The sequence below is a fragment of the Antedon mediterranea genome, chromosome 4 (assembly GCF_964355755.1).
Source record: "Antedon mediterranea chromosome 4, ecAntMedi1.1, whole genome shotgun sequence".
In the NCBI taxonomy this organism is placed as follows: Eukaryota; Metazoa; Echinodermata; class Crinoidea; order Comatulida; family Antedonidae; genus Antedon; species Antedon mediterranea.
Genome location: NC_092673.1, coordinates 32,308,841 through 32,334,399, shown reverse-complemented (window position 1 = coordinate 32,334,399; position 25,559 = coordinate 32,308,841). Strand labels below are relative to the sequence as shown.

At 35.5% G+C, this 25,559-nt stretch overlaps 2 protein-coding genes across 2 annotated transcripts; one reads left to right on the top strand and one right to left on the bottom strand.

The window, feature by feature from the left end:
- The first annotated feature begins 459 nt into the window (after positions 1 to 459).
- LOC140047321 (allograft inflammatory factor 1-like) lies at positions 460 to 15,892 on the top strand. The gene is made up of 6 exons (XM_072092268.1): positions 460 to 691; positions 12,990 to 13,051; positions 13,426 to 13,492; positions 14,259 to 14,300; positions 14,756 to 14,918; positions 15,684 to 15,892. Exons 1-6 carry the CDS (start codon positions 655 to 657, stop codon positions 15,766 to 15,768), a joined length of 456 nt encoding a protein of 151 aa, XP_071948369.1. The 5' UTR covers positions 460 to 654; the 3' UTR covers positions 15,769 to 15,892.
- Positions 15,893 to 16,305: 413 nt separating this feature from the next.
- LOC140047320 (uncharacterized) lies at positions 16,306 to 25,142 on the bottom strand. Its single transcript, XM_072092267.1, has 8 exons — positions 24,783 to 25,142; positions 20,823 to 20,994; positions 20,326 to 20,492; positions 20,049 to 20,154; positions 19,365 to 19,478; positions 18,486 to 19,067; positions 18,009 to 18,245; positions 16,306 to 17,366 (listed from the first exon to the last, which is right to left on the bottom strand). Exons 1-8 carry the CDS (start codon positions 25,064 to 25,066, stop codon positions 16,632 to 16,634), a joined length of 2,397 nt encoding a protein of 798 aa, XP_071948368.1. The 5' UTR covers positions 25,067 to 25,142; the 3' UTR covers positions 16,306 to 16,631.
- Positions 25,143 to 25,559: the final 417 nt, after the last annotated feature.

Genomic DNA, 25,559 nt, shown 5'->3' with positions numbered 1-25,559 from the left:
AAATAACTATTATGTGACAATAAAATGACACATTCAAACACAAATTTGAAATAAAAAATATTTTTCAGAGGGACAATATATATATCTTTAAAACTGTTACGTCAATAAGCGAGCACTGTCTTTTGATGTGACAATAGAGGGCGATAGACATGTTTTTATTATTTACGTTTACTAAATTGTACGTGTGCGTGTATTTTATTCAAAAAATAAACAAAAACTACGGTAATTTATTATAATCTATATAAACAATGTGTTTTCAAAAAAGTGTTATTAATAATAGTATTTAATATACTTTGGAGTTGTAAAGAATTTGCACGATAAATATCCACCAAAACTCTCTGAGGAATAATATCCTACATAGCAAAATCACTGTATAGTTTTAAACCGAAACACCCCCCTAAGTATCTAAGTGGTAGAGTCTAAAAGCGGAAAGGGTTTTTTTTACAACCATTCTGCTATCAGGAAGAAAATCAAAACAAACGCAAAAACATCGCACACATCCCTTGTTCACAACCGGATTAGCTTGCTACTTCCGTGTGTGAACGAATAAAATCAACAGGTTTTCTGATATTTGTGGTCAGACGATCTTTAACATCAGTTTTCGCGGTAGTTCTCAGATCACCAGAGAGAAAAAAAAGTCTTTCATCAAATACAATGCCGTCTACTGTGCTGGACAAAGCTGACTACCAAGGTAAGACATTGCAATTGTATATTTTATCCAAAATTACCATAATATCTTTTTTTTCTTTGTATATTTTTGGAAGTGAAGGGTGACTTTAATTCCTACGGTCGCAAGCTGTAGTGTGATGGTCGAGTCATCGGATACAGGATGGGTTAGTCATGTCGACTTCGGGGAATGCTTTTAATAAACGACAACACAGAACTATGCAATGTATTATTACGTGTTAAATGTATATACAAGAAAAAAAAACTGTGTTTCAGAACGTTATTAAATGCAACCATGAAAATATGTTTACCATTATAGTTAGACACATTAAAATCGTGCTAAAATCCTACGGTTCGGGTTGGTTCGTTTTAAGTTAGACCTCGATCCCTTTGAAATTCGTTTTAAGGTTCTCTAATTATAAAACTATAGGCCTAGTAGAAGACGAACGCGTTTAAATGTCCAATAAATAATATTTTTAAAGTCTATCTATCTATCATTATCCGGCCCCTTAACTATCATATACAGCAATTTCCAATTTATTCGCACTTCCTCCCATATGTTTTGTACTATAAGAGGTATAAAATTATCGAAATTGATACGGCCTGCTTTACTAATAAACAGAGCGTGAATATTTTCACTTTTGATAATAAATTGTGTTTTTGTAGTTTTCGATGCATCACGTGGAGAGCCTATTATTTGGTTCAAGTTTAAATAATCAGAAATACCTCACTTTGTTATTATTATAAAAGCCTTGGCTTTTTAATTATTAACTCGCAATACGGAACCGGGAAGTGTTATTATTATAAATTTTTATTTGCATCATCCGAGCTTGTGTATATTATTAATTTTAAAGTAGGGCGGGGGGCGGGAACCTTAATCAAGGGAGCTGTAAAAATAAATTATTCCGGCCCTGTATCATTTTACATCTCAAAGTGTTTTGAGGCTTAAAATTTTCTTTTTAAAAAAATATTGAAGGTATAGGCCTACTTATAAGCCACAGAAAGAGTGAAATTACGTAATTTCACTCCCATGTGTGTGTGTGTGGGGGGGGGGGGGGGGTAGCATGTGACGCACTTTGGTCTAAATGTATTGTTCCATAGTTGCTGAAGAGGCCCTGGGGATGCACGTGACACATCGAACCAATTTTTTCTGATGACAAGATAATAATGATACATGATTTATCAATGTGACTATAAGAGGAAACGAGGAATTAGAGATAACTTGTTGTGCTAATTGAGATTCACAAAGTTATATCCCCGGTTATATCCTATATAATCCAATTTTCATGAGTAACTTACTCAATAGGCCTCTAACGTAGAAAAGTATTTCAAGTCGCTCAACAGTAACAACCAGTTACATCCCAATTTTCCATGTCTAGGTATCTGAATAGATAATTATCTTGTTGTGTGTATATACCATGAACGAAACTTTATTTAATGATTATATTACAAGATACACGATATGCTAGGCCTATATTAATATTACTACACGAAGTTAGACGGGAAGGCTACTCGCAAATGAGTTGCGGCGCGGCCCGCGTGTTAGTTTTGATCAATTTGTTAATCATTAGTAGGCCTAGGCCTACAGATAGCATGTGTGTCCTACAGCTCAGCGAATAACTGCCATCTGTCCTTCAATATAATACCATATTGTATTTATAAATTGGTTGATGAAAAATATGCGCTTAATATCTAAAGCAGATACAGTCTCATTAAAATAACAGATTAGGCCTATGTCGGAGAACTGCGGGCACCAACATATTCTGATTGTAGGCCTATCTAATCAAAATCTAATATTAAGAAATGTAATAACAAAATCTGGAAATTCAGTATTGAAGCCAGGTAATCTAAATTGCCTTGATTGAAGCAATGTAATCTAACAACAGGATGCTGAGCTGCGAAGATCAAAGGGTTTATCTGTGGCTGCGACAGAATATACATTGTAAAGTGTATTGTTGGTATTTGTCGCAGCCAGACATAAGATCAAAGGACTGTTCCTATCTTGTCAAGGCGCGCTCAGCTGTCCTGTTAAATTGTTTGACTATTGACGTACAATTCTACTGGGTAGGCCTACGTCATATTCAAGAGTCATTTTGGTGATAGAAACTGTTATTATTAGGTCTATTAACCGTTCTGGTAGCTCTTCACTCCAACAATAGTACCGTTGAACCAGGAAATTAAGTTAGATATTTATTGAAACGGGAAAAAATAAGTGCAATATTTCTATGTTAATGGCCCGTATCATTCAACAAAAGCATTTTATTAATATATAAAATATTTATTAATAATAATATGAAACCGAAAGAACAGAATCAACTTAGGAAGTATTCAAAACAATGAATAGGCCTATAATATTTACCAATACGATATTTCGACATCAGCCTGCTACGAAAGGATTTCAAGAAACAAAAAGCAAAAGTTTTTACATTCTTATAATGATATTTCAAAATAATTTGATGCCATCGTCAATCAATACGGAACTAAACATGTTCCAAAAGGACAGAGCAAATCATCCATTAATTTCGACAAAGGCCTTATCTATCTGAAGCTATAGTAGGGCGTACGAACTAAACCCATCCTAGTATAGTAAACGATAAGACATAAAATTTTTATACGATTCAATAATTTCGTGACGTCATGAATATGAATTAAAGATATGCAATATTCATGCACGTGTATTTATTATTAATATAACTTCGTAGGCATAATGGAGAAAGGACAAATATAATTTCCATCGTTTTTCATTTTTATGAGACAAGGCGAGTACAACTTCTGTTTGTGGATCGTGCCTCAATATGGAGCCGGCCTTGATCGTTTTTGCAGATACCATAATAATGCTGTTGATTGTTACAGAAAGCATGCGTCCGATTAATGTGTTACGTAGATAATGGTTGTTGAACATCATTTGTACAAAAGAGTGTATTTTTATTCAGGCTTAATTCGCTCATACGACGACACTCCTTTCCGGGTCCTTTAATCCTGCTTTAACTATTTACACAATGAAAAGCACCGTAACAATAATTCGGAAATGATTTTTCATGGCAAAAATTGATTTACGTAATAATGTTTCATTTTTATCGTAATAATTCACGAAATAAAGGGTATACATCTAGCTTACGGCAAGGTCCGTGATGGGTTTTCATCTGTCATGTCATTTGTTGTGTATATCATCATAACAATAAAAGCTCTGTATTCTTTGATGCATGTGACTGACCACATTTTGTGTTCAACTCCAAATTGAGATTCCTATATAATTTTGAAACACCCTTTTAAATTGAGTATAATATAGTTAGTGATTGGTTTTGATTTTATATAAATTGGCTGCTTTTTGTACACACCTTCATGTATAGCACGATTGTTTATTTTCTTTAACAATGTTAAAGTATAAACAAAACATGCATGTAACTCCAGGGTGAGCTCAAATAATAGACACCGGTGCAGCAATGGGAGGCGACGAATTGAATTTACCTCGCAAATATAGACTTGCACGCGTTGAATGCGTAAACTATCGCGTTTTATTTGATAGGTTCGCGTCAATTAATACGATACTTAAATTGTGATTTGTACTTAAAATGAACAAAGTACGCTACGGTAGGCCACTATATGCATTACAAAAAAACGCACTAGGCCGAACTTATTTTTAAGTACATTGCGCATTTACGTATACATCCATCACATGGTGCGACAGTTGCTCTGGGGATGTAGGAGAAGCCCACCTGCCTACCATGGACACACTAATACGTCTACAACTTCATCTACTACTTCAACCAAGTCCAACGTTATATACTGCAAATGTTATTGGTAATTGGCTGAATTCCAAAAATATAAAAAATACTGTATAATAATATGAACCTGAGGTCGTTTGGTGACGATCAGGGTCATAAAATCGCGATACTGTTCCCAACAATCTATAAAAGACACATTTAAACACCATTATTTGACTACATTTATTGATTTATTAATAATATCATATTAGGATTTAATGTTTAAAATATATATTTTTTATTCTGGTACAATAAATAAATGGAGCCTCCCATACAAGATAAGTAAAAATGCGGACGTCATGTGTGCTCTGTCAAGAAATTATATTTTTGATCTTTCTTTAAAATTAATGTTTTATTTTTGTATATTGATCTCATTACTTGAATGTTTTCTAAATTTGCGAAGTTACAATGAGAAACTGGCCATGCCTAAATCAACAACGGATACAGATCATCTCACAATGGTCCTTGGAATAATAACAATTACCGGTATGATAGTAGGTCTACCTGATGAAAAAATTCTCTGAATTCGTTTTATGATGTAGAGCCCATGATTCGACAAGTATCAGCTTCACTTCACAACTAATATCGGAACATCTATTATTGTATAACTCTAAAAATAATAGTGGATTCACAAAACAACGGACGTTATCTAACATTAGAACAATGGATATCCTTGGAATAACCGTAGGAATAATATTACTGAATGTAATAATGGAGGTATTTATACCTCCATTATTTAACAACTAACGCAATCACACCAGAACACAACAGGGAGATTGTTTATTATGATTCCTACAAAATAAAAAAAGCTAAAGAAATGACAGGCCTAAAACAACATACGGTAAGTACCGTATGTACAAAATATGATGAATACATTTTGTCAGTGGACCTAATCAAAAACAATAGTCGTTGGAATAACAGCAATTATGACAAGAAATATTCCTCAAATCAAGATCCAAAGTATAGTATAAAAAATATTCTTCATATTATTTGGGCATATCACTACCATATTTGGGCACATCACACTTTTTGTCACTAGTTTGAGCTAGTCAGAGCTTTAAGATTATTACCCTTATTCAATTCAAAACCTCAAACAATTACAAAAAGGACATACGAAAGACAAATTGAGAGGCATTTGAACAACTACTCCCAAAAATCCTCGAAAAAAGTATTCTAAATATTGAAAACATTCATTTCCAAGATTTGTATTTTATGATGTACATCTAAGTTTAACATTTCAACTGGTTCATCTAATTCAAACCGGATTGCTTCTCTGTGTGTGTTTCTCAAAAGTAGCGTCCTTAACCATAGCAACAAGCGTGGCAGTTCGAATTTATAGCTCCGTTGAGTATTATACTATTATACAAAAATGACAGACAACATTTACAATTTGTTTCGAGGGGACCAACGCATTAGCGGCCCGTATAGCGGGCTTTTCTTAGCTGTGTAAATTGACCTTTAGTATCTTTACTTTGTGCGTATAGCATACGGCCAATAACGGTGCGCTTCGTTAAAAAAATTATGTGAATCAGCATTTTGAATTGTCTCTAATTGTTCTAGTTGGTTGGCATCAATATAATTAGATTTTAAACTCTATTGATGGATGTATAATGAGATGTAATGTTTATTACCGTTCTGGGAATATGAAAATATTGTACGGTAGGCCTAATATTTGGACAGGGTTCAATACACATGTGGCTACACTAGAACGCTTGCGGCATGTCATAAGTTCACATTCTCTGCAATGTCTACTTTATGGAATTATTTGGCGTCACATGTGATGCATATGTGACGCGGTATTACATAATTTACCTATGATACCCGAGAAATTATAGATACAGCGCAGATAATTAGCTATTCTGTATACAAAGGCAAAGGCTGGCTGCATTCACTGTATTTCTAAATGGAAATTCCAGGCTGTTACGCAATCATAAATGCAAACGTTAATGTTAGTCACAAACCACAACAGTTTTAGGGGGATTCCGTAATGACAAACCAGGAAACCATTGTAGGCCTAAATATAATACAGACAGGATTGTGAAACCATTCAAGAGATATTTGGTGTTGTTAAAGGGTACTAAGAGAATACGAGGATGTTCCTTGTAATTGTTAAACGAGGATAAAAATAACTCGTAAGATAAGACTGCTTAAGATTAATCGATTATCCTATAAATACATTTTAATGGTGCTACTGTCAAAGAAAACAGGACATGAATAAGGAACTGACTTATATATTTGAGGAAATAACTGTTTAAAAGAAGTAAACACAACACAACTTGTAGGCACTATACTATAATTGGTATCATCCAATCTACAAAATTGCAAAAGTTGTTGTCGCTGAAACTAATATAAGCTATACAGTCCAAATCTATTTTACTGTACTGTGCATCTACAGCTGTCACAAAATAAAACCTAAATGACTGTTGAAAGTTATCTAGAGTACTGTACTGCCATACTTAGAGAAAAGGCATTATCTACAAAAAGCTACTTTTGAGTAAATGAGCAAAACACGTTTTTGTTTATTATAAAAAACATACAAATAATATTCTATTTCTAAATGTATAGTCTTGAGAAGAACATCAAACAAAAATATGCCATGTATGCTCAATTCAGATGTTAAGTTATGCCCTTAAGAATCAAATAAGACAAAAATCTCAATTTCGAAAAAAATGTAGATAATGCCTTTTCTCAAAGTACGGCAGTGTAGAGTTCGCATAAATGCCTTTTGTCTTTATTGTTTGCACACATTCACCCTGTTGATTAATTATACAATAAATGAAATAATGTTATAATCAATATCATCGAACCTCCTCATTATGAATAGACCACGGATACAAACACAAGCATCTCAACAACAGACCACTTACCCTGGTGTGTTGCACCAGCTCATAGTCTTTACTGGAATCTATCTATGAGGCTTAGGCTTTAGTAGATGCTCCTCACCTTAGCACAAGTCTGTCAATATGTCTGTCCATTCCTATCTTAGTCTGTCCATTCCTATCTTAGTCTGTCCATTCCTATCTTAGTCTGTCCATTCATTCCTATCTTAGTCTGTCCATTCCTATCTTAGTCTGTCCATTCCTATCTTAGTCTGTCCATTCATTCCTATCTTAGTCTGTCCATTCCTATCTTAGTCCATCCATTCCTATCTTAGTCTGTCCATTCCTATCTTAGTCTGTCCATTCCTATCTTAGTCTGTCCATTCCTATCTTAGTCTGTCCATTCATTCCTATCTTAGTCTGTCCATTCCTATCTTAGTCTGTCCATTCCTATCTTAGTCTGTCCATTCATTCCTATCTTAGTCTGTCCATTCCTATCTTAGTCCATCCATTCCTATCTTAGTCTGTCCATTCCTATCTTAGTCCATCCATTCCTATCTTAGTCTGTCCATTCCTATCTTAGTCTGTCCATTCCTATCTTAGTCTGTCCATTCCTATCTTAGTCTGTCCATCCATTCCTATCTTAGTCTGTCCATTCCTATCTTAGTCCATCCATTCCTATCTTAGTCTGTCCATTCTTATCGTAGTCTGTCCATCCATTCCTATCTTAGTCTGTCCATTCATTCCTATCTTAGTCTGTCCATTCCTATCTTAGTCTGTCCATTCCTATCTTAGTCTGTCCATTCCTATCTTAGTCCATCCATTCCTATCTTAGTCTGTCCATTCCTATCTTAGTCTGTCCATCCATTCCTATCTTAGTCTGTCCATTATCTTAGTCTGTCCATCCATTCCTATCTTAGTCTGTCCATTCTTATCGTAGTCTGTCCATTCCTATCTTAGTCTGTCCATTCCTATCTTAGTCTGTCCATTCCTATCTTAGTCCATCCATTCCTATCTTAGTCTGTCCATTCCTATCTTAGTCTGTCCATCCATTCCTATCTTAGTCTGTCCATTATCTTAGTCTGTCCATCCATTCCTATCTTAGTCTGTCCATTCTTATCGTAGTCTGTCCATTCCTATCTTAGTCTGTCCATCCATTCCTATCTTAGTCTGTCCATTATCTTAGTCTGTCCATCCATTCCTATCTTAGTCTGTCCATTCTTGTCGTAGTCTGTCCATTCCTATCTTAGTCTGTCCATTCCTATCTTAGTCTGTCCATCCATTCCTATCTTAGTCTGTCCATTATCTTAGTCTGTCCATCCATTCCTATCTTAGTCTGTCCATTATCTTAGTCTGTCCATCCATTCCTATCTTAGTCTGTCCATTATCTTAGTCTGTCCATCCATTCCTATCTTAGTCTGTCCATTATCTTAGTCTGTCCATCCATTCCTATCTTAGTCTGTCCATTATCTTAGTCTGTCCATCCATTCCTATCTTAGTCTGTCCATTCTTGTCGTAGTCTGTCCATTCCTATCTTAGTCTGTCCATTCCTATCTTAGTCTGTCCATTCCTATCTTAGTCTGTCCATTCCTATCTTAGTCTGTCCATTCCTATCTTAGTCTGTCCATTCTTGTCGTAGTCTATCCATTCCTATCTTAGTCTGTCCATTCCTATCTTAGTCTGTCCATTCCTATCTTAGTCTGTCCATTCCTATATTAGTCTGTCCATTCCTATCTTAGTCTGTCCATTCCTATCTTAGTCTGTCCATTCATTCCTATCTTAGTCTGTCCATTCCTATCTTAGTCTGTCCATTCCTATCTTAGTCTGTCCATTCCTATCTTAGTCTGTCCATTCCTATCTTAGTCTGTCCATTCCTATCTTAGTCCATCCATTCCTATCTTAGTCTGTCCATTCCTATCTTAGTCTGTCCATCCATTCCTATCTTAGTCTGTCCATTATCTTAGTCTGTCCATCCATTCCTATCTTAGTCTGTCCATTCTTATCGTAGTCTGTCCATTCCTATCTTAGTCTGTCCATCCATTCCTATCTTAGTCTGTCCATTATCTTAGTCTGTCCATCCATTCCTATCTTAGTCTGTCCATTCTTGTCGTAGTCTGTCCATTCCTATCTTAGTCTGTCCATTCCTATCTTAGTCTGTCCATCCATTCCTATCTTAGTCTGTCCATTATCTTAGTCTGTCCATCCATTCCTATCTTAGTCTGTCCATTCTTGTCGTAGTCTGTCCATTCCTATCTTAGTCTGTCCATTCCTATCTTAGTCTGTCCATCCATTCCTATCTTAGTCTGTCCATTATCTTAGTCTGTCCATCCATTCCTATCTTAGTCTGTCCATTATCTTAGTCTGTCCATCAATTCCTATCTTAGTCTGTCCATTATCTTAGTCTGTCCATCCATTCCTATCTTAGTCTGTCCATTATCTTAGTCTGTCCATCCATTCCTATCTTAGTCTGTCCATTATCTTAGTCTGTCCATCCATTCCTATCTTAGTCTGTCCATTCTTGTCGTAGTCTGTCCATTCCTATCTTAGTCTGTCCATTCCTATCTTAGTCTGTCCATTCCTATCTTAGTCTGTCCATTCCTATCTTAGTCTGTCCATTCCTATCTTAGTCTGTCCATTCTTGTCGTAGTCTATCCATTCCTATCTTAGTCTGTCCATTCCTATCTTAGTCTGTCCATTCCTATCTTAGTCTGTCCATTCCTATCTTAGTCTGTCCATTCCTATCTTAGTCTGTCCATTCCTATCTTAGTCTGTCCATTCCTATCTTAGTCTGTCCATTCCTATCTTAGTCTGTCCATTCATTCCTATCTTAGTCTGTCCATTCCTATCTTAGTCTGTCCATTCCTATCTTAGTCTGTCCATTCCTATCTTAGTCTGTCCATTCCTATCTTAGTCTGTCCATTCCTATCTTAGTCTGTCCATTCATTCCTATCTTAGTCTGTCCATTCCTATCTTAGTCTGTCCATTCATTCCTATCTTAGTCTGTCCATTCCTATCTTAGTCTGTCCATTCCTATCTTAGTCTGTCCATTCCTATCTTAGTCTGTCCATTCCTATCTTAGTCTGTCCATTCCTATCTTAGTCTGTCCATTCCTATCTTAGTCTGTCCATCCATTCCTATCTTAGTCTGTCCATTCCTATCTTAGTCTGTCCATTCCTATCTTAGTCTGTCCATTCCTATCTTAGTCTGTCCATTCCTATCTTAGTCTGTCCATTCCTATCTTAGTCTGTCCATTCCTATCTTAGTCTGTCCATTCCTATCTTAGTCTGTCCATTCATTCCTATCTTAGTCTGTCCATTCATTCCTATCTTAGTCTGTCCATTCCTATCTTAGTCTGTCCATTCCTATCTTAGTCTGTCCATTCCTATCTTAGTCTGTCCATTCCTATCTTAGTCTGTCCATTCCTATCTTAGTCTGTCCATTCCTATCTTAGTCTGTCCATTCTTGTCGTAGTCTATCCATTCCTATCTTAGTCTGTCCATTCCTATCTTAGTCTGTCCATTCCTATCTTAGTCTGTCCATTCCTATCTTAGTCTGTCCATTCATTCCTATCTTAGTCTGTCCATTCCTATCTTAGTCTGTCCATTCCTATCTTAGTCTGTCCATTCCTATCTTAGTCTGTCCATTCCTATCTTAGTCTGTCCATTCCTATCTTAGTCCATCCATTCCTATCTTAGTCTGTCCATTCCTATCTTAGTCTGTCCATCCATTCCTATCTTAGTCTGTCCATTATCTTAGTCTGTCCATCCATTCCTATCTTAGTCTGTCCATTCTTATCGTAGTCTGTCCATTCCTATCTTAGTCTGTCCATCCATTCCTATCTTAGTCTGTCCATTATCTTAGTCTGTCCATCCATTCCTATCTTAGTCTGTCCATTCTTGTCGTAGTCTGTCCATTCCTATCTTAGTCTGTCCATTCCTATCTTAGTCTGTCCATCCATTCCTATCTTAGTCTGTCCATTATCTTAGTCTCTCCATCCATTCCTATCTTAGTCTGTCCATTCTTGTCGTAGTCTGTCCATTCCTATCTTAGTCTGTCCATTCCTATCTTAGTCTGTCCATCCATTCCTATCTTAGTCTGTCCATTATCTTAGTCTGTCCATCCATTCCTATCTTAGTCTGTCCATTATCTTAGTCTGTCCATCCATTCCTATCTTAGTCTGTCCATTATCTTAGTCTGTCCATCCATTCCTATCTTAGTCTGTCCATTATCTTAGTCTGTCCATCCATTCCTATCTTAGTCTGTCCATTATCTTAGTCTGTCCATCCATTCCTATCTTAGTCTGTCCATTCTTGTCGTAGTCTGTCCATTCCTATCTTAGTCTGTCCATTCCTATCTTAGTCTGTCCATTCCTATCTTAGTCTGTCCATTCCTATCTTAGTCTGTCCATTCCTATCTTAGTCTGTCCATTCTTGTCGTAGTCTATCCATTCCTATCTTAGTCTGTCCATTCCTATCTTAGTCTGTCCATTCCTATCTTAGTCTGTCCATTCCTATCTTAGTCTGTCCATTCCTATCTTAGTCTGTCCATTCCTATCTTAGTCTGTCCATTCCTATCTTAGTCTGTCCATTCATTCCTATCTTAGTCTGTCCATTCCTATCTTAGTCTGTCCATTCCTATCTTAGTCTGTCCATTCCTATCTTAGTCTGTCCATTCCTATCTTAGTCTGTCCATTCCTATCTTAGTCTGTCCATTCCTATCTTAGTCTGTCCATTCATTCCTATCTTAGTCTGTCCATTCCTATCTTAGTCTGTCCATTCATTCCTATCTTAGTCTGTCCATTCCTATCTTAGTCTGTCCATTCCTATCTTAGTCTGTCCATTCCTATCTTAGTCTGTCCATTCCTATCTTAGTCTGTCCATTCCTATCTTAGTCTGTCCATTCCTATCTTAGTCTGTCCATCCATTCCTATCTTAGTCTGTCCATTCCTATCTTAGTCTGTCCATTCCTATCTTAGTCTGTCCATTCCTATCTTAGTCTGTCCATTCCTATCTTAGTCTGTCCATTCCTATCTTAGTCTGTCCATTCCTATCTTAGTCTGTCCATTCCTATCTTAGTCTGTCCATTCATTCCTATCTTAGTCTGTCCATTCCTATCTTAGTCTGTCCATTCCTATCTTAGTCTGTCCATTCCTATCTTAGTCTGTCCATTCCTATCTTAGTCTGTCCATTCCTATCTTAGTCTGTCCATTCCTATCTTAGTCTGTCCATTCCTATCTTAGTCTGTCCATTCCTATCTTAGTCTGTCCATTCCTATCTTAGTCTGTCCATTCCTATCTTAGTCTGTCCATCTTTAGTCCGTTCATTCCTAGCTTATACTACAGTAGTATGCAAATAGAAATAGTGTTGTATACGACACATGTACTATAATTGCTTGTTAAATATTCAATGTTATGGTTAGGCCTACTATCAAATCAAACTGGCTTCAATGAAAATATATGTACATTTTAGACGTAATACTGACTATACCAATAAGTAATTTAAATAGACCTTGGATTTTTTTTTTATAAACTTAAACAAAATCTGTCCTAAAGTACCACCTTATCCATTACATAGACAACAGAACCAAATTAGTTAGCACATTACAGGAATACAGTTTACAAAAAGAGAGCCGAATTGTGTAAAATGTGATAATAATTGATACATATAAATATTATAAATTAGGAACAGAGGATAGATGGTTGTTTCACTACTGACTAATGTGTAACTTATTATTAACACAGGTGGTCGAAAATGGGGAGACGTCAAGAAGGAGCAGGCTAAGAAGATTGACACCATCAACCAAGTACGTACTAATCAAGTGCGATTTATTTAAAACATACCACGAAGGCCCAAGTGCGTGGTTCCCACTAAAGACGCAACACAACGAGCAAAATAAGGGGTTTGACCAATCACAAGCGATGATTATTCAAACTGTTGCTGATCATTGGTCAACTCGCTTACGTTGCGTCTCGTCACGTCCTATATGGTATCAAGCTTAATGGCCTATGGATGAAAGCAAAATACTGGTTCAAATCTCAGTTGGAGGGAGTTTTTTTAATTATCACAGATCACAGTTTATAAATTATTAATTAATTTCCAAAATATTAACTAGGAGGTTTATAGTCTCTATATCATAATTATAATTATAATATTACGTCATACATTCTGTTTTAACAGGAAATTATTGAAAGTGGAAATTACAAAGAGTATGAAGACTTGGATGAAAAACTGATCTTATACAAAGGTACAGTGTTTTTGTTATGCTTTATAATTATTTGAATAATTTAGAGGGAAAATGTATATTTCGCTATCTAGAAATCAAAAACATATCGTTAATATAACCGATTGTAGTGCAGTCTATGACAATGAATATAAAAGCGTTTGATAACGCTTTTGTAAAAGAGGCTATGGTTTCAGGAGATGCTACTTTGTAGCTCATATGGGACGAAGGTTGCTGTCAGAAGACACGATACTACTACTGTTTATTGTCGCTTGACATGATACCGTATAACGTAATAGCACATTAGACGTAAACATCGCTTTGTACACATGCTTGTCATTCACCGTGTCACTACGCCCTCTAAAATGCCCCACCTCACCAGATGGTTTATCGACCTATCGTGCAATATGAAAAGGGTTACAGAAGTAATAATACTGTAGTATATTTAGCAAAATAAGGAAGTAAAAGTCACTCAGTCAGATTTTGAACAATTCTCGGAAATGACTAAAAAAGAGCGAATGTAATTAACATACAAATGTTTAACTTTCATTTATATCTCACAGTACAGAAATCATGTCGGCAAAAGTATCACTGCATATATTCATAGATAATGTACATTGGCGGTAGTATTAGCAATTATATAGGCCTGGGTTTATTATTGGAGTGATCATCATAATTATCATAACGCTGAAGCCAGAATTGTCGGCAATGCTTTATAAAGTTGTGATGTATATAACACTTTTTTAACTGTTCTTTAATGTGTGTAATATTTGTTTGGTTTTTTTAACAGAGCAATTTATCGAATACGACACTGATGATTCCGGGGATTTAGGTAAGAAAACGCACATAAATTCGTACAATTTCGGCGAATTTTACAATGTATTGTACCTTCTATTGAAAAAAAAACCCAAAAAAAGTAAAACAACAATAAAACAATTTAGCCATGCACACTGCAACGTCTATAACAAGTAATTTGGGTGGTATTTAATCTTTTTACCGGTTATTTTAAGTGATTTAATATTTAGTACCACGTCTTAAAATAAAGGAAGAACATACAGCACATTATGTCAGTTATTACTATTCTGACGACAAGTACAAACAACGACAATAGGCTAAATTAATTCCTACTTCATTTACACATCTGTGGCTTCTTACATAGTGAACGAAGGCACACTTCTTACTCCCTATCCATTACGTCATTCAATAATTACTCACGCATAACGGATTGCAACTAGCGCCATCACACATGCAAATGGATTTAATGCATTGTAATCTCTATATTTCTAGATCCTACCGACGTTGCGTACATGTTGGAAAAGTTAGGAAAAAACAAGAATATACTGGAAATCAAAAAGATGATTGCACAAGTCGACTTGGATGGCTCCGGAACAATCAACTACCACGAATACGTGCAAATGATGCTAGGAAAGAAAAACTCAATTCTACGAATGTACGCTTAAAGCACTATCTACACTATCAAACTAGTTTCACAAACGAATGTGATGTACCCAAACATGGTAGTGATATGACGTCATTGTGCTTGTATATGGGCACATCACATTGTTTTGTCAGTTTGAAAGTGTACAGAGCTTAACATTTATAATTGTGACAACTTATCATATAAAGCGGAATGTAAAATATTTATTGATTGTCATTATTATGAGAAAATGACTGAAATTGTATATTAGCATTCGTATTCGCAAAACTAACATTTCGATGCTTAGTTTGTGATATATTAAACATCAAAACGTTGAATAATCCTTCTTATTGGTTGGAGTTAGTTTTGACTTATGTTATTGAAACATAAATCAGAGATCTAATGTGTTTTAGTACTCTCAGTTTTCATGGCTCTATGGGAAAAACGTGACAGACAAACATAATCTAAAAACAAAATTGTTGTTGACATTCTAAAAATAGATTTGATGAAAATGCATTATGGACAATGGTGCAGAATTGTGTGAAATGTGATTTACCCTCATTCCCTCGTCTATCGGATATAACCCTAAGTCGCACCCTTCGTTTAGATACATATAAGAAAAGTAGTATACCATCAAGTTTCGGTGGGTCGGGTAGGCGCTGGGGCGGATGTGAACAAAATCCCTACTGCGAATTTCCTCCTAGTGATGGGCATAATGGTGTAAAATATATAATATTTTCATGTGTTATGTTATACACAATTATTTAGTCTAACATATGCATATTTTTTTTTTTGCAGTATTCTAATGTTCGAAGAAAAATCAAAGGAGAAACCAGGTCCAAGCGGTCCGCCATCAGTAAAAAAGATTGAAGATTTGCCCTGAAGAAGTATACGCCATACGTCTCAAATAAAGCTATCTCAACACTCACATCAATCTAGTTTGACCAAATGTGATGTGCCAAAATATGGTAGTGATATGACGTCATCGTGTCCATATTATGGGCACATCACATTTTGCTGTTACATAAAGTTTGATAGTGTAGACAGAGCTTAAATAGACGGATTTAAACCTTATCTGTTTTTGTACATTAACTCGAACACGTCGATACTTTTCTTGTTTGTATTTCTTTACATTTTGATGTGTATATTCTAACAAAGTGTGTTTCTTTGTACATTGATTCTTCGGAAAACTTCGGAAATATTTTATTGTATTTACGTTGGTTTCAAACAAATTTATGTGGCTCTATAAAATAAGAATTTTCTGAAGATTAACATTTTTTAGATGCTTTTAAAATGTAATGTAGATATAAGATTGTCAATATAAGTTTTGTGTTTATTAATACAGCGTTATGATGATACATATTTAATTGTTTGAAATAAAAACATATCTTTAATAAATAAACCATAATGTTGGCCGTAGTTATATCAATATCATTTTAATTGATAAAATGATTAAATTGCGTAGCATTAACAGTATAATGTCGTGTAAAATACGGTGTAACACGTGTACTCGTCTCTCTGACAACTTGCTTTGAAGTTAAGACAGAACCTGGTAAATAATTAGAAAATGTGTACCATCACCATTAACCACATTAAGCAGGATTCCTAGCTCGGGTTGAACTCTGACCCGACGTGAAGATTCTAAAATATCTAAAAAGACATCCTATATTTTATTCATTTTGGTACATAAAGCCGTGGTAACCATCAGTTGATTGCCAAACGCCAACAATTTGCGCTAACCGTTAGTCACTCAAGCATCATTTCAGAAGGATCAATTGATATCTCGACCGCTTCTCCAATTCCAGGAACACTACAACATTCATCAGATCCACCCATCTCATTCAATACAACATGATGATCGGATATTAATACCGGCTCACCCAATCCATTCACATGGATGTCGATAGCGCTTGTTTTCCCTGGTCTAGGTTCTTTAGCGTTCTGCTGCCTCTTTTGTGTTTTCAGTAACTTACTTCGCTGCTTTCTTCCACGCTTCTGTGAATCTTTAAACGTCTTGGTGATCTCCACCACAAGGTCTTTCTTCAAGATCTTCAACATGCTCAACGCTTTTTGAAGACTCTCTTTACGATTACAATTTTGAGACATGGCATTGATTTCTGTGCATAGAACACTAATGTCCATTTTCATTGATGCTAACACCGCATCTTCAGACGAGTTACTAAATGATTGATTTAAATCATAATCATCGTCATAATCATCAGGATTATCTACATTAATATTACCTGCCATTGCTTCGTTGGAATCAATAACTGTTCTTTCCAAACTTACCAGTTCCAGTCCGCCATCAGTACGGACAACCTCTGGAAAGAATATTCCACTAAAGAACTCAAGAAGCGAATTTACGGACATACTCCAGATTTGTGGAAGATAACTGTATTCCAATGCGTACTTTAACTTGTCCTGTGCATTTCCAGACATGGCCATGACCAATTCTTCAGGTTGGTTACTCATTGCCCATTTCTGAAACCAAAGAAACTATTTTAATCTTGTACACACAAAACATCATCTTCCTAATTTAATCTTGTATACAAGAGACCATCTTCCGATTTTAATCTTGTACAAAAGAGACCATCTTCCGAGTTCAATCCTCTACACAAGAGATGATCTTCCGATTTTAATAATCTACACACGAGATAATCTTCAGATCTTCTACACAAAACATTATTTTGCGATTTAATCTTGTACACAAGAGATCATCTTTCGATTTAATCTTGTACACAAGAGATCATCTTGTGATTTAAATCTTGTATACAAGAGATCATCTTCCGATTTTGATAATGTACACAAGAGACCATCTTGCGATGTTAATCCTGTACATAATTATAAGAAATCATTTTCTGATAAAAATCATTAAAAGGATATTTCTAATTGTGTTTAATTTTCTATAACGTCTATGCGATGACAACATAGCGACCACCAAACACTGACATAGCGACCACCAAACACTGACATAGCGACCACCAAACACTGACATAGCGACCACCAAACACTGACATAGCGACCACCAAACACTGACATAGCGACCACCAAACACTGACATAGCGACCACCAAACACTGGGTAATAGATAAAACAAAACAATACCAAAAGACTATTCACTCACCGAAGAATTATGAAACCAAAATCGATTGATGACGTAACGAAGATATTCAGAGTTTTCCCATTCCTGTGTTGCTTGAATCATATCGATGGATTCCAAATAGCCTTCTTTGGATGATGAGTTTGCCGCCCTTTGTAAAAGAGAGTAGACGTGTAGGCGGGACGATTCGGACAAATTCACTTTCTTTGAACTTAAGAACTGCAACCACGATTGGTTACAATGAAAAGAACTGACAAAAACCTGTACAATATGAGAAGAGAAAGTTTGTTTAGTTCACCAAATTTATAGTTTACAGCAATTTCGAATCAAAATACTTAAACAAAAATTTAATTCACCTTTTAAAATGTGGAAAACATGCTCAACTAGCTGCTGGGAATCCGTAATTATTTATGGTTCCAACTTAATTCAAATTCTTGTTTCTAAATTTCACCAAACATTTTTAAAATATTGTCATTAAGTCGTCTTTAATACCTAACTAACCTTTGAATTTGGAAACGTTTGCTCAACAGCTTTCCAACATGGCTGCTGGGTATCCATAAGAAAATATTCCGGATTCCAATTCGGGTTCCAATGTTTTAAATGACGCAATGCTTGCGCCAAATCATCGGTTGCGTCACATTGCATAATTATTATTGCGACGCATATAAACTTCTCATCAATATAAATCCAGAGCGTGTACAGTGGCAAGGGATATCGATGAGTTTTGTAAGTCGAGTCAATCACATACAGCGCCCTCAAGCGACTCTTCATCAAGTTACTTTGCCAAGATTCTTGGTAGACCAACATAAATATTGAATCTTCTTCACTTTTTTCTTTCATTTTTTGACATGTCTTCTCTGATGTTGGCTGATAGAAAATGTGTTGACCACTCGATTCTAGTTTGGAGATGGTTTCTAGGATGGCGTTATGGTCAATGCGCTTAATCTTTTCAATGTTTATTGCACGGTATATATGGTTAGTTAGATCTCGATCCGTTGGATGGTAAGATCTATCCAGAGGATTAGGTTCAACTCCACAACTTGAGAGTTCTTGCTTTACAAACGTATCAACTAACACTTTAACCTAAAAATTAATCAAAAGAAAAGTAAATACAACTTTTCACATTGCAGACTTTTTAGTAATTATACAAGACTATTCGGACACATCTATAGAATGGCTGATACACACGCTACTTCAAAACAGTATACGACCGAGAGAAAGGGTAAAAAGATCCAGAAATGCAAAGATACAAGAGAATTGATTGATTGGTCAAATCACAACTGCTAAGAATACCTTAGCTAGCAGAAGAAGGAATACCGTCGATAGCGCACAGAATCAGGAGAAGGATTGTCAATTCCAAAGAACCGATAACTTGGTTACCTTTTCCTTGGCGGTTATACCACTTCTGACGTGATGGTGAATGCGATCAATAATTTTCGGGTGTACACGTAACTGAAGACTATCCGAAACCTGGTCGTGGTTTTTGTGTGCCGACTGAAAGAAATGAATTTAAATGTTAATTACAGACAATTCTATTAATTTCTCAACACAATAGGAGAATTGTGGTATACATTATTGAATAACGGTAGACATTGAATTTAAACGAAAGGGATTTGTTTAACATTTCTAACTGTAAAGCTTGGGTGGTATGTACGCAGGTTAATTTGACCAGGAGAATCTAACAACATGCCACTGAGCTCGCCTTGCCAATATAGGAACTCATAATAGTCTTTTGATCTTATGTCTGGCTGCGACATAATACCAACAGTACTGTACTTATTCTCCGCTGCGCGGTGTCTGTTTAGAAGGCGTGGAACTTATCGTGTCGCGCGCAGCCACAGATAAACCATTTTGATCTCAACTCAGGATCCTGTTGTTAGTTTGCCTTAATTAGACCAACCACAGACAACGATTTGACCGACCACAGACAACGATTTCACCAACCACAGACGACAGTAGTTTGGATGATCCTTTGCGTGTACATCCTTGCGTTGCGTAATAGAGTGTTAAAACCAAGCTTACAGTAGGCTTACAATAAGGAAAATATGAAAATAATAATCATACTTTAAATGGAAGCTCTAAGAAGAAACGCGTTTCATACGGGACTTCTTCGTTGTTGTGCAGCCTTTTCCGTAATTCATCTAATTTCTTACTCTTTGCTTCACGTAGTCTACAAATAAACAAAATAAAACATAAATACGTACACATAAACGGAATAGCATTAATGTTGTGAATATATGCCTACATATTTCCCTATATTACAGGTATCCATTAGGCCTACGTAACTTCTCTTGATATCGAATTAATTGCAGCTGATTAAATATTGTTTAACTGCACTTACTGATGTGGTAATAGCTCAGACCAATTTAATATTTTATACTCGTTGAAAATCAATACTTCCCAATTGGTCAACCTAGCCAAGCAACCACGTTTGCGTGAGCCAGGAATTGGATCTGTGTCAAGGGTCGCGTCCTCTGACATGTTGTGATAGTTGTGGTCATCATTTTGCTGTGAAGACAATTCGATTTTAGCTTTATTTATAGATTTTAGAAGAAAAGTGGATTCCAAAAAATGACTCAAAAGTGACGATACCGTAATAACCAAATAATATAAAACGATAGATGCTAACACTGATAATAATAAAAAATAACACAAAATTCAATAAATAATTGATAGGAGTCGGAGTCAAGTGCTGCTGTATACATTGAACGATGATGGTCTAGTTATCTTCATCTCCTGCCCTAGTGGTTACAATTTTATTTCTCATCGATTCGATTTTATTTTATTATAGGCCTACAAAATAAAATAAGCAATCTAACAATTACACTAGATAGAAACCTTTTTGTCCTTGCGCCAGTAGTCTCTGCCAAATTCACATTCCATGTACGTCACTTTCACCACAATAAACGGAGTAAAATCAAACCTCATTTTTGGCTCCCAATTTCGAATAAACACAGGCTGGATGTTCTTTTTCCAAGCGCCTGATTTGTCACGTTTAGAATTTGAAGTTCTGTAAATTTACACCAAAAAGTTCTTTATTTGTACAACAATCATAATATAAATAAGTATACGGTAAGTTAATATATAAATATGAATTTAAAAGAAACTTATGTAGCCTAGGATAGGACTGCTACAATTGAAATAAGCCTGTACATGAAGTAGGCTTTTTAATGAGACAATAATTCTGGCTAATTAAGCTTTTACTAGTAGTAATGATAATAACAATGCAGGTAAACTTAAATGGTTCCTAATAAAATCATATGTTAAATTGAATTTACCATTTTTGCCACTAATGATAGGCCTATTCAGATAAGCCTACTCATTAGGCGCAGGAGCCCCGGATAGCGTTACGTTTGAAAACTCCAAAAAGTGAGGTTTTCAACCATTAGCGGCATGACTGATGTGAGTGATTAATGTGTTTTACGGACGGTTTCAAGGACTATCCTACCAGTGGGCTGTTCACTGGTCAAATGATTGACACTTTGTATCACCGTTTGTAACTGGAGCTGTGACGACCTTTGTAACTGGAGCTGTGACGACCTTGCAAGAATACTAGGCCAGAATTTTTAATTGAAAAGTGCCTTGGTATTAACAATAACATGGAGATAGAAACAAATTTGTCTATCTTTCTTTCTAAAATAAATGGTCACTATAGTTTCAAACTAGGCTTAGTCCACCACATTAGTAATTACGAATCGAAACCTAAATTAAAATTGTTGGTATTCTTTGGCCGTTGTTTGATTAATTACATCTTCATGCCATGTTTTTTTTTCTCTAATGATTTGGCGATACGCTCCTATATTAATTAGGCCTACTAGCAGAGGGTTCGATGAGTTTTGAAAAGTTATGGAAATGTGGTCTAACATATAGCAATTCAGTTTTTTAAAGCCCTTCTTCCTTGTCCGAGCCTTTGGAAATATTAAAAAGTTATATTAATATAATATATTCTGTGTTTTCATGTTTTGAGAAATTGTATATCATTTCAGATGTTTCGCGCTGCGCTTTTATTTGTTTCGCGCTTCGTCTTGTTCTAGCTTCCTCCGTACATACCGATAATTAATATGATTTTTCATTTCATTTTTTGTACATTATTAAAAAATAGCATACAGAACCCCATACAGAACATACCCTTCTCTGAGAAAACACTTGTGGGCGATTCCCCGAATACGGCATGATGGAATAGCTTTGGAGACTTTGACTTTGGAGTAGGCCTAAATCGAAAAACGTCAAGCAACTCAACAGTTCTTTTCAGAACTAATATAGGCCTACGTGGTGTACCGCAAATTTATATCAACAAATATGTAACTTGTTTAGCACGTTTAAAATGGATAGCAAAACATATTAAAAAAAAAAACCTGAATTATTTCAAACAGACAGCACATTAGTTCAAACGGATAGCACAATAGATAGCTCAATCAAATGGATATAACTATGATATAACTGTACTGTGCATTCTATACGGATTATCGGGTAGCACATTCTTTCAAATGGATAGCACATTCTTTCAAATGGATAGCACATTCTTTCAAATGGATAGCACATTATTTCAAATGGATAGCACATTAGGTAGCACAATCAAATGGATATAGTACTGTACATTATTCTATGATTATCGGGTAGCACATTCTTTCAAATGGATAGCACATTAGGCCTATTTCAAATGGATAGCACATTCTTTCAAATGGATAGCACATTATTTCAAATGGATAGCACATTATTTCAAATGGATAGCACATTATTTCAAATGGATAGCACATTGGGTAGCACAATCAAATAGATATAGTACTGTACATTATTCTATAAGGATTATCGGGTAGCACAATATTTCAAATGGATAGCACATTAGGTAGCACAGTCAAATGGATATAGTACTGTACATTATTCTATACGGATTATCGGGTAGCACATTCTTTCAAATGGATAGCAAATTATTTCAAATGGATAGCACATTCTTTCAAATGGATAGCACATTATTTCAAATGGATAGCACATTATTTCAAATGGATAGCACATTAGGTAGCACAATCAAATGGATGTAATTGTACTGTAAATTATTCTATACGGATTATCGGGTAGCACATTCTTTCAAATAGCACATAATTTCAAATGGATAGCACATTATTTCAAATGGATAGCACATTGGGTAGCACAATCAAATGGATATAGTACTGTACATTATTCTATAAGGATTATCGGGTAGCACATTATTTCAAATGGATAGCACATTAGGTAGCACAATCAAATGGATATAGTACTGTACATTATTCTATACGGATTATCGGGTAGCACATTCTTTCAAATGGATAGCACATTCTTTCAAATGGATAGCACATTGGGTAGCACAATCAAATGGATATAGTACTGTACTGTACATTATTCTATACGGATTATCGGGTAGCACATTCTTTCAAATGGATAGCACATTCTTTCAAATGGATAGCACATTATTTCAAATGGATAGCACATTAGGTAGCACAATCAAATGGATATATGTAATTGTACTGTACATTATTCTATACGGATTATCGGGTAGCACATTCTTTCAAATGGATAGCAAATTATTTCAAATGGATAGCATGGATTTGGGTAGCACAATCAAATTGAGCACATTGGGTAACACATTGCATCAAATGGGAGCCTACTGTACAGTTATTCTATTGAATTGAATTGAAATATATATTTATACTGGGTAACCTCTTCAGTCAAAGACTGGTCTCCCATAGGGCCCAGTTGGTGATCAGTGGCTGTGATAATACACCGGGGTAACCCCCCACTCGTCTCGAAAGATGTACTAGGTTCTTTAAAGTACACACGAGCTAGATGTGTATTCTATTATCGGGTGTAGCACATTAAAATTGAGAGGATAAGATGGACATCATAATTTATTATTAAGGGGCAAAACAGCAAATCCTTACTGAGGGGACACTCCTATAAAGCGGACATTAAGGGGACGGGGAACATTTAAGCTCAGTGCCAATGTTCACTCAATATATTTTCCATCACAAAATAACAAAAAAGACGAAATATTTATATCCATTTATCGCTATTAAATAAAAATGGATATCATGATTATTATGATACTTTGTTTGTCTTGAAAGTTTTCATTGGAATGGTGAAACGTTGCCTGCTACATTTTGAATTTCCGAGTCCAGATCAGTATTGGTATTGTTTTTCCGTTATCTATTCTAACTAATGAAACAATTTTTAGAAAATGATATATCTGATAGATATCATCTAAGTGATGTTTTACATATAAGTTATAACGTTTAACTTTTCATTCTCCATACATTCAATTCTTTTAATATAGTTCTTGTATAACACCATATCAAGTAGTAGTAGAAATTATTGTAGGGTTTTCTTATTATTCAGTCAATTCAGTGTTTCTATACAGAAAAGAGTAGTCAGTGGCCTTAACATCAATTAATTGTATAATTTGCACCCAAGGTCGAATAGCAAGAAACTCAGGTCCAGTTACATTGGTGTTCATTGGTCAATAGGAAATGAACAGCACACTTATGGGTGGTGACAAAGTTTAGTTATTGATAAGTTGTCCTTGGGAAAAACACATTAGTTGGGTTGACCATGGGCTGACAGAGTTAACGACTTCGTAACGCTATCCGGGGCTCCTGCGCCTAATGTGTTAAAGTTATAATCCTATAAATAGGTATCATAAAGTCCTCTACTACCACGAGATATATTGGACTCAAGTTTAGTTTACCCATCGTTAGAATATTCTCACCAAAACTAATGAAATAGCAGTCGAATACTTGATATATGATACAATATTTATCGCCGTACCTTACACTAAATGACGATGTAGTTGCCCGTTTGTGAGCCTCCAAAATCGACTCCAGCTCGTCAGGCCCATTTACGAAACCACGGATGTAGTTGTTGTCCCCGAATATTTCCGGGTTTTTTAACAAGCCTATCCATACTCTATCGCTACTCTCAATAAGTTTAAAAGGAACATGATTTCCAGATGTATTTGATATTATTACGTTGCTAATCATACCGCTAGAAATAAGATTTTCGCTACTTGTTTTAATTTCAATGCGAACATCGTCTTCGACGTTCGCCGCCATGTTTACATTTCTTTTCACAATGGTTCGTAATGTTGCCAGGTTATAAATTCTATTTCGTCCAATATTCTGATTTTACGAAACCTCATTGTTTACGCCCTCCCCTTTCCTGCCGAATCGGCAAAATATTATTGTAAAGTATGAACCGTCATTTGGTCAAAACGTTGATTTTCTGTTTGTTTTATCTGACCTTTTCTGAATTTAAGAATCAACGATGATTGATAATTATTATTAGACCATGTGGTGGATCGAAAATATAGGCTACGACGAATAATAATAGTGATTTCGATAATGAAATATATTGTTTGTAGCCTATAATAAATGTTGGTCTAGTCCTAGTGGTAATGATTTTGATGTACATTTTACCAATATTTATTAAGTGCGATAACATGAAGAATTATGAATGACTGATGATGATGATGATGCGGATAATGATGATGATGATGATGCTGATGATGATATGATGATGATAATTAATTATTTTTTAGTGCGATAA

Bases quoted from the DNA above. Each gene is read 5' to 3' on its own strand.
- LOC140047321 (XM_072092268.1), top strand. From the start codon at position 655: ATGCCGTCTACTGTGCTGGACAAAGCTGACTACCAAG. The intron at 13,052-13,425 runs GTACGTACTAAT...CTGTTTTAACAG, and splicing joins AGATTGACACCATCAACCAA to GAAATTATTGAAAGTGGAAA. The intron at 13,493-14,258 runs GTACAGTGTTTT...TTTTTTTAACAG, and splicing joins AAAACTGATCTTATACAAAG to AGCAATTTATCGAATACGAC.
- LOC140047320 (XM_072092267.1), bottom strand. From the start codon at position 25,066: ATGGCGGCGAACGTCGAAGACGATGTTCGCATTGAAATTAAAACAAGT. The intron at 20,155-20,325 runs GTAAGTGCAGTT...GTTTATTTGTAG, and splicing joins TCTGAGCTATTACCACATCA to ACTACGTGAAGCAAAGAGTA. The intron at 19,068-19,364 runs GTAACCAAGTTA...ATTAATTTTTAG, and splicing joins GTATAACCGCCAAGGAAAAG to GTTAAAGTGTTAGTTGATAC.